General features: G+C 34.4%; 1 protein-coding gene across 1 annotated transcript in view; it reads right to left on the bottom strand.

Annotated features, from left to right (window-relative positions):
- Positions 1 to 10,301, bottom strand: part of KIF21A (kinesin family member 21A) — a 160,282-nt gene that overhangs the window by 20,458 nt on the left and 129,523 nt on the right. The window contains exons 25-29 of the mRNA XM_007450237.1: positions 6,909 to 6,969; positions 6,481 to 6,535; positions 4,018 to 4,229; positions 1,543 to 1,650; positions 3 to 122 (exon numbers count right to left, since the gene is read on the bottom strand). Coding sequence (XP_007450299.1) covers positions 3 to 122; positions 1,543 to 1,650; positions 4,018 to 4,229; positions 6,481 to 6,535; positions 6,909 to 6,969 — 556 coding nt within the window. The remainder of the gene's footprint in view (positions 1 to 2; positions 123 to 1,542; positions 1,651 to 4,017; positions 4,230 to 6,480; positions 6,536 to 6,908; positions 6,970 to 10,301) is intronic.

Genomic DNA, 10,301 nt, shown 5'->3' with positions numbered 1-10,301 from the left:
GCTGAACTGATGTGTTTCCCTGAGAAACAGTAAGACGATTAAAAACATTCAGTTCATTACGGGGCAGGCTTGGTGGGGAAGAAGGAGGTGAAAGACTAGCCTCTGAGGTTCCAGAATCTGAGCTACAAGAAAAAAAGAACATTAAATAGGTGGCTTTAATTGGCTTTGATTTGTTAGAAATGTTGTAAGAAACATGTTTTTTTATAAAAGCTTTTCATTATACAATTCCTTCCTTGCTTCCTTTCTTCCTCTGTTCCTTTTTTATAAGATAAAATGCACTCTGAACAATTTAATTAAAAATTTTTTTCCACTGAATCTTGTTACGTTGGCCACAAGATGGCACTAAAGAAAAAGTTCTGTCTGCTAAAATCTAAAGTCAGTATAAATAAAGCAAGCCAAGTTTAAAATTATACAATTTTAGAGTTGAGAGCAAGTTGTTCACTTTACAGATGAGGAAACAGACCCTGAGAGTTTAAGAGGAATTCGCCTATTCAATTGATTCATTCATTTATTTTTAAATTACTTATTTGCTCCATCCCCTATCTCCTACTTATTCTTAAGACATTCGATTCAGTAGAAACAGGTAAATTACATCTTTAAATACAGGAAACAAGGATGATTAGAAGAGCAACTTCCATGACATTCACGTCAGCTAAACCAGTGGTCAAAGTAGAGAGTGTGCATGTTGGTACAAGGGAGGAGGATGGTATAAGATTATCCACTTGGGTACAGAAAATAGATGAAAACTTCTTTCATAATTATTTTTATGTTAAAGAAATTGTCTTTACCAATACTTAAATATAGATTAGCATTGATATTCCTACTCAAGAGCGTGTCAGAGATCTACCTGCTATATGCAGCTCCTTAGGAGACCTGAGGGAGATCTCAGTGTGCCACAGGGTAGAAAGGTAACAGTGGCTCTAACCCATTTATAACTTTCTGTGTGTTGTGGTGTTGCAATTTACAAATGTCCACGTAAGTGGACCATCAGATTTTATTGTGTACTATTAAGTAAACTAACCCTCACAAAACACACAAATAGCTTTTAAAATATTTCAACAAAAAAAACAATTAAGGATAATACCAATTTAAACATAAAAGAACAGCAAGAAAATGGCACAAGTCACACATCTAACACTAGATTTTTGTTAACCACTTTAAAGAAGTGAAATCAATGTCAGTTTTATCAGATGACAGTCAAAATTAATTTCAAAACTTTCTAGAAGACTATTTGAATTGTAGTTTTAATAAACTTCTCCTCAAAGGTATATTAACTCCAAAATGATATGCACAAATAATTGAAAAATAAATCAGACTATATGAATGGGGACAAGTGCTCAAATTTATTTACAGGTATGTGTTACCAAGAAAGTTAGACTACTTATACAAGCCAACAGCACACATGATTGTCTTCATTAGTCAAATCAGTCACAATCCCAGAGTCAGTCTGAATATGGAAAATAATTTCACTATTGTGCTTTAGCATCTAAGTGCATCAGACATTTTATACAATCTAGTAGATAAAAAGCATGGGTAACTTACTGTTTTTGTTCCTTGGCCTTTGATTTTTCCCCTTTCTCATATGCCTTTCTCCTTGTTACAGGGGAAGGCTCTGGTAACTTTTTTTCTGATACAGATGACTGTCTGGAACTAAGAGAGAGAAAGGTTCTATAATCATCTAATTTTAAATATATACATATAACTTTGGCAGATACTCAACCTAAATATTTAATAGATTAATAACTGGAACTTGAGAAAGATTATTTGGAAATAAGAAATAGAACTAGGACAGGAAGATATCACATGAGTTATTTTAATTAATGGGAGCTTGATAACTATATATTTAATTTTTAAATTGGCAATTTTGTCAAATACATACATGCCCATTATCTTTGAATGTAAACATCAATGCTATACTGCCAAATAGCTAAAATAATTTTTTAATTTTAAACATTAAGTGTTTAAGTTTGATTAGAATTGCTTCAGTTGAAGAAAAATTGTCTTTATAGTTTTGCAAGAACAAAAATATTAGAATATCAGAATATGAGAAACAATGAGATTTAATGAATTAATATTTACATAGTCACAAAAGAATACTACAGGTAATCACAAAAAACTACAATCATTTTACTTAACTAGTATTTAAGTATTAGTTAGCTATATCTATTTTAGTACTAAAAATATTTTTGTTTTATTATAGACTTTAAATGTTCAATAGTGGCTATGTAATTAATAATTTAAGACTATGATTGTTGTGTACAGTGGTAATGAATTTTAATTGAAAAAAATGAATTTTTTGCTATCCTTGACTAGTTTTATTAATAAGAAAAAAACCACTAAGGAATTAGCAAGCAGGATCCCCAGAATGGGTCTACAGTGATTCCTATTTGAAAGTGAAAACTAAATATAATTAAACTTCACGTGCCTGGTTTTTCTAATTAGAGGAAATCACATTTTAGAAGTTCTGCATCATTTAAATGATAAGGCCCACTTGAGTAAATTCTTTTACTTTATGCAATGGAAGTCATGTAGTAATGGGATATAAGAGTTACTGCACCAAGCACATGACCAACTTTTAAATTTGTACAGAATTACACAAGCATCTTAATTTATGAAAACTTGGATAATAAGTCATGTGAAGAGACAGTGTCTAAAAGACATTTTCTACAACCTGTCATGAATGATACATTTTTAAAATGAAAAAGAAAAGGGCAAAAAGAAGGTATTACCTGAATTCTGGACTCCAGGTCATAGATTTAGTCTTGAAGTTCCAAAAGTCTCTATTCATCTGATAGACTAAATGCTGAACACATAGGAGTCTCTAAAATCTGTTCTCAGTTCTATATCACTACCTTCACCAAAAGCATTTCTTCCACTGTTATCTTACCAAAAAAGCACTGAAGCCATAAGCTATACTGGTTAGCAATCTCTAAGAGCAAATCTAATAGTTAATTACATAAGTCACCTCAAGCACATGCAAGATAGTTCTGTCATTAAAACTAATTTTGGAACTAAAGGTAGCAGATGGGCTTACTGAATGGAAGACAGTGAAAATATCTTTATAAGATGAAGAAAGTTATGGGAAACAGATGTTCAAATTAGGGTGGGGAGTATGACATACAGAGTCATATAGTATGAACCGTTTTTTTGGCAATATTTCCCAATGCAATGATGTGTTCATTCAATAGAGCATCTGCTAGATCACATGTGAGAGTTAGTTTGGAAAAAAGCCATTAAAAATCTTTACCAGTGAATGACTGATGTAATTTTAATATAACTAACAAAACACACACACACACACACACACACACACACACACTGGCCTGTGTAAGGAAATCTTTGTTCTCAAGATAATAATGAAAAATTTTTAAATAAGATTTGTTTTGAATGGAATGTTTTTTGTTAAGATTATCATAGAGAGGAGAGGTAATATTTCCTCCTTCAAATCTTTAATAATACAATATTTATACTTTGTGTGTACACTCATCCCAGACATGCAATGTGCTTCAAGGCAAAGAATTAGGAAAATTCAAAATGTATTATTTGTAACTGACATTTGTATTTTTCTTTAAAAGTGTCAGCAAAGGTTTACTATCTTGACCAGGCTCTTAGAACTAGGATATAATGTAATTTAGAGTAAATTTAAGAATCTTTAAAGCTTCTGTTTTATATAATGGTTTTATAGGTATAACTTTAATCTAGTTTAGGTGTTTCTAAATAAATTTTGTCTGTAATTCACAACTCAGCCTTTATAAAAATTATAATCTTTAAGAAAGACCCTAAAACTTAGAAATAAGACAAAGCAATTCAACAAAGAACATCTCATTTAAATTATTTTGAATGTCCAAAAATTAGGAGACACAACACCTAACAGAAATTACTTTGAAAACTAGAGATCTTATTTACATAAATTTTTAAAAATAGAAATAAGAAATTAGCAACATGCATTTAAAAAAAAAAAAAAAAAAAAAAAGAAAGCCAAAAGAAAGGAAGTTAGTGTAGCTGGGCCAGACTTACATGCTGCCTATCTTAGAAGGGAAGCCAGATGGGGGAGGGAGCTCTTTTTCCCTAGCAGAAGTACTTGTCTCTGTATTCATTCCAATCTCTTGCCCTTCTGCAACAGGTGTAAGAGGGCCAGGCAAGGAGGCATCTCCTGTACTAGTGTCTGAAGCTAGTTCACTGCTATCTGCATACAGCAATTCCATTTGAGTGGTGGTTCTCCTTCGGGCCTAGTCAGAGAATGGAAGGAAAAACAATCATGTGCAAATTTTCGCAGGGAAGATGATTAGGCGATATTTAATATTAGTTTGAAATAGGTAAAACATTTAGCGTGTCTTTTCCTAGCAAGTGTGTCAAACATAACATGTAAGATAGTGACAAGCCAGAGCTACAGCCAGATAAGACCTTTAGAGGCCATAATAATAGCTAACATTTCTGTTGGATGCCAGAAATTGTTATAAATACTTTACTATATTAGTATATACTATCATTATCCCAATTCACAAATGAGAGAACTGAGGCACAGAGAAGGTAAAAGTCCAAAGTCACACAGCTAGTAAGTGGCAAAGCCAGATTCAAAACCAGGCAATCTGCCTCCAATATTATTGTGCTATACTGCCATTCATCGCCAGCTCCCTCAACATATCATTAAAAAAAAAAAAAGAAAGAAGAAAGAAATTAAACCAAAAGATAGTTGCAGGGACATTCAACTAAATTCTGATGTTTCCCAGGCTTAGATGATTTATTTAATATAAATTTTAATTCATTTTACTATCTACTTTTACATCTGTTTCTCCTTTTTTATGACCCTGCCCCCCTGATGCTTTAACTGGGTGTTTAATCTGCCTGCTGGATATCTACCATCAGTCCATACCAGCTTTTGGCAGCATGGTGAGGCAGGTGAAGGTTATTTTCCTAGAATCTAAATTTACCATAAGCATTCCCTTCCATACTCCTGAAAAACCAGTGGGACTACCTTGTTGTTAACGCTTAGAGTTGGCTGCTATCGCTAATGTATTAACAGATAATCAAGGTGTTTACCAGATTAGAAACCTCTAAAGGGCAGACAACCTGTTTTATTCAACTTTGTATCCCCTGCATCTAACATAGTGCTGGTAAATATCTATTTAAAATATATACTCAACTTCACTTTTTCAATGAGTGAAAAATAAATAATATGAGAACCTTTTAGGCATCTTTGCAGTTCAAAAGGAGTGGTAGATAATACCAGAAAACTTTTGGAAAGAGAAAGCCCTGAAGCCAACCTTTTACCCTGTCAGTTCTCCCTACTGCAAATTGAGTCATTTTCTTGGGAATTCCAAACCACGGTGGGTTTTTTTAGGAGATGACCTTTAGGCTACCACTTCACATTTCTCTCTGGCTTTCACAAGGCTTTAAAGACTAAGTTACCTTAGGAGATTCTCTCCTCCACTTAAGACTGGATCCAAACTATACTCGAATGCTTTCTTTGAGTTTGGGTAACTTCTACTTAGTCACTTAGAATAATAAAACACAAACCACATGTCACCAAGCCAGTACCTCAAGGACCATACATAAAGACTGGAGATGTTTTTCAGTCGGCTAGCCCAGTATTTTAAGGATAAGGAAATTCTCCATTAAAATCCATATTTAAAGCTTCTGTTTAAAACGTTGAGGATCTGGTAGCCTTAGGCCCATATTCCATCATGGCAAAAATAAGCAGTAGTTGAGTGGTGGCTATTTGCTTTAGATGGAGCATGCCCACTTCAGGTAATCATAATAATCCCTATTAATTACCTTACATCCAGCCAAATTACTCATTTATATTACCTGGCTAACCACTGTGGGCCTTAAATCCATCCTGTCCATTAGCACAGTACTGTTCTTTTGAGTCCTGATTTCATCCATTCATTCAACAAATATTTACTAAGCACTGCAAGAATTCTTTGTTTTCAAACATCTTAAGATAGTTAATTCACCTAGTATCAAATGTTACCAACACTCAATCTGAAATAGACCATGTGTTTCTTACACATTTAACAGTATGTGTCCTTTATTTTTTTAAGCTTCACAAATATACATTATAGCATCAATTTTCAATACAAAATGATGATTAAGAGTTGGCCTATTCAAACCACTTCAAGACACAGTTAAACAAAATAAATAAGGAATACTTGAGGACATACTAGAATGTTAAAATTTCAAAAATCTCCTGTCAATCTAAATTATTTTTAAGGATTGTTTTCCATAATCATATCTTATCTAGTAGAAAAAGTACAAGAATACAGTAAATCACAAGTTTCACAAAGGAGCAATTTTTCAATATAAATTTTTTTCAAGGGAGAATATGATAAAGAACTAAATTTCTTACACATGAAATCTTTGGTAAAAGCATGCCTACTTGCTGACCTATTAAAAGTCAAACCTGAAGCCTATGTGATTAATAGTGACAATAAAGAACAGCAGAAAAAATGTTTACCTGGTATTTTCAATTCTCCTTACCTTGTTTTTAGGTTTCACTTCACCACAAAGCTTCATAAGGTCTGAAGAGAGTGAGCTATGTGCAAATAAGTAATTAACCACATGATTAAAAGGGAACTTATAGAAAACTGTATGTCCTCTAATGAGTACAAGTATGGAAAAAAATTTATATGCCTACAGAAAACACAGAAAGACAATATTTAAAATCAAAATAAACTAATTAAAATAGTCCATTTTCCTTCCTTAAATATCCCAGTATTTTTATTTTAAAGTTTTTGATGGTTAAACATTACTTAGTTGGGCTTCCATATTACTGTTTCTAGTTCTCTTCACTTAGCCATAAAATCCAAAATTATTTGTTTTATGGTAATTCTTTGATGCACAGGATAAAAGTATTAAAAATATTAAGAAATAAGTCAAATCTATTAAGTTTCTAAAGCCTCTCTTACCTTCCTTCTGATCCTGGGCTGTTTAAAGGTACATCCTCATCAGTGCTGTCCTCTACATTTTCTAAAAAAATGTCCAAAATGTAAGTATTATCCACATGTCACAATTTGAATGATGACTGTAATCCCTATGCTATAATAAGCAACAGCCCAAGTTCTCTCAATATGGGCACTTTGGTTTTAGTAACTGAATCAAATTAGAAATGTAAAAAACTATTTCTAAGAAACTCCTTTGATTATATGTCCTAGGGTGAGAAAAATATGTTCAAAATAGGAAAGCTATGAGTTGAATGATAAAACAAAGAACAGCATTCACAGGATGGAAATGAGATCATGTATTTATCAGAGTATGTATAATTATTTATATATTTTTCAGAGTATGTATTTATCCCACACCATCCATTTATCCCATGTATGAAAAACCACTGAGTAAAACACAAGATTAAAGTAAATGCTGCATGCGCTCCCTTTAATGTACTGAGCCAACTTCAAAAACTACATAGGTATAAACATAGTTGTTGTACTTTATCAGTATTCCAACTTATATATTTTCCTTTATTTTTATTTTTGTTTTCAAGTAGAGAGAGAGAATGTGTGTGTGTCAAGGTATTCAGGAGTTACATACCAGCATGCAGCTCATTCACATGTACATAAAAGACTAAAACTACAGGTTTCCATGCAACAGTTTTGTAGATAAATACAAACAAACCACTGCTATTTCAGAACAACTGTAGCACACTAATAAAAAGAGAGGAAAAAGCAAACATACAAAACTAGTAGGAAGTCAGTAAATAAATCAGCCACTGAAAGTAAATTATTTAAAATGTCAGTGAGCCCCTAACACAGGTGCAAGTTTTCAAAACTTATACATTTTATTATAAAGCCATTCCACAAAACTAAAGGCAATATTATCAACAATATATACGTTGAGGACTTCCCTCGTGGTCCAGTGGTAAAGAATCCGCTTCCAATGCAGGGGATGTGGGTTCGATCCCTGGTCAGGGAACTAAGATCCCACATGCCGCAGGGCAACTAAGCCCTTGTGCCACAACTACCAAGCTCGCACACCTGAACAAGAGAGCCCGCCTGCCGCAACTATAGAGCTCATGTGCTCTGGAGCCCATGTGCCACAACTAGAGAGAGAAAACCCACACACCACAACTAGAGAAGCCCAGGCACCGCAACTAGAGAGAAGCCCGAGCAGACCGTGCACCGTAATGAAAAGATCACTTGTGCCTCAACAAAGATCCTGTGTGTTGCAACTAAGACCTGATGCAGCCAAAAAATTAAGGAAAATAAATAAAATATTTAAAAACAATTATATATAGGTCAGTGAAAAATATACAGTATTCATCCCCCTTTAACTTTTACATTTATATCATACAGGTGGATTATGCTCATAAGTCAACTAATTCCTTTCTCAGATGCTCCCATTCTTCCTCACTGTTTAGCAGACACTTCGATAGAAATTCAGTAATACTTGATAGCATTATCTAAAATGGAGCCCATCTAGGACCCACACAAAGGGAGTTTACTTTCTGAAATGAGCAAAATGGTGGTCTTGAAGGCAATGTGTATCTCAAAGCCCACGCTGCAGGCTGGAGGATGTGCTTCACAGAAAGGATAATTGAGTGCTAAGGTGACTGAATTAGTCAATAACATAGAAAATGTAAAGAAATGACAAATCTAGTCTTTAGTTTTCCATGTTTAAAAGCAGGCTAAGATTGACCAGTAATTTTCTTGTAGGGAGTGATGAAACAAGTTAGTATATTAAACATCATATGAATGCTCAGTAAAAACTACTTAGCTCCTGCATATGCATATATGCCTTATTTAGAGATAATTACAGTTTGACATAACCAACCTAGCCAGAGGATACAACCCTCCACCCAGACATTCACCAAATTAGACACCTCTTCAGGACTGAACTTTGTCTGTAGCACTACAGCCATCTGAGCAGCAGGACATGCCATCACCTCACTACTCTACTCTCAACTCTAAGAACATAATTCCAGACCAACACCAGCTTCTCTTCTCATCACTGAGCATTAAAGCTAAAAGCAGAGACTTAAAACTGCAAAATGCTTTAAAGTTCATACATATCGGTACACAGCTGCATAATCTCACATCACTAGAAGTTAACCAAACAGTTACTATTAAAGTCTTTTTTAAAGTTCATATAGGTATATAGATATGTATATGTGTGTGTGTGTATATATATATATATATATATATATATATATATATGTATATATATATATATATATATATACATATATATATATATGGTGTATGGAAAAGAGTTAACATAGCAGCCCAGAGACTACTATCCTTAGAAAGGCCTCCTTGCAAGGTTGGACTTTGTCTGTCATCTGAAACTTGGCTCTCAGAGTATCCCTAGTCATCAGTTAACTAGTGAGGGAAGCTCATTATACCTAGAACATTTGTGCAAACAATATGGCTTATGCTGAGAACTCCTGCTTTCCTTCTGGAGTCTGAAATTCTCATATATACTAGACAAAGCGTGCCTATGTGACTAGTTCCCAGTAAAAACCTCAGGTGCTGAGTGTCTAATGGACTTCCTTGGGTGTAAACTATGCACACATGTTGTTGCATTTTCATTCCAGGGGGAAAAGTGCATTCTGTATGATGTTTCCTGGGAGGGAGAGAGCATAAGGCAGCCTGGACATGGATTCCTCCTGACTCCATCTGAGTCTTTTTCCTTTACAATCTTGTTGTGTATCATTCCTACATTGCTCTCATAAATCTTTGCCATGAATACAACTATATGCTGAGCCCCCTGAGTCTTCTAGCAAATCCCCAAACATAGGAAAAGATCCTAGGAACACCAACATAGGTAGGGAAAAAAGAAGGGGAAAATAAAGATGTTCTTCAAAGGCTACAACAATACAAGCCTATTAGCATGGAGTACCAGCCCTTGCTCCCCCTCTAGCCTTATGTTCATCATCCTACACCACATACTTGTTGCTCCAGAGCACCAACCTGCTTGAAGTCCTCATTCATACAATATTTTGGCTAAATGTCCAACTTTTAACTTACTCCCTGCTCAGAGTGACTCTTCTGCCCAGCCCCTTTCCACCTTGTCTCTTGCCTGGCCTAAATCTTTTTCTTCATTTATGTTTCAGCTCAAATTTCACCCCCTCCAGAAGGCCTTCATCAACTCCTCCATTCTTGTTGGGTAGCCCCATTCTGTGTTCCCATAATTCCCTGTACATATCTCAATCTCTGCCCTCTCTGCAATGTATCATAATCTGTTCATGGTCTGTCACCCTCAGCAAGGTATCAAGTCCATGAGGGCAAGATTCTGTGTCTTATTTATCTTTGAATCCTAGCACCCAGCCCAAAGTTGAGATAAATTGAAACTAAATAAATATT

The sequence above is a fragment of the Lipotes vexillifer genome, unplaced genomic scaffold, assembly GCF_000442215.2.
Source record: "Lipotes vexillifer unplaced genomic scaffold, Lipotes_vexillifer_v1.1 scaffold282, whole genome shotgun sequence".
Classification (NCBI taxonomy): Eukaryota; Metazoa; Chordata; class Mammalia; order Artiodactyla; family Lipotidae; genus Lipotes; species Lipotes vexillifer.
Note: the sequence above shows the minus strand (reverse complement) of the source record. Positions and strands in the feature narration are given on the sequence as shown.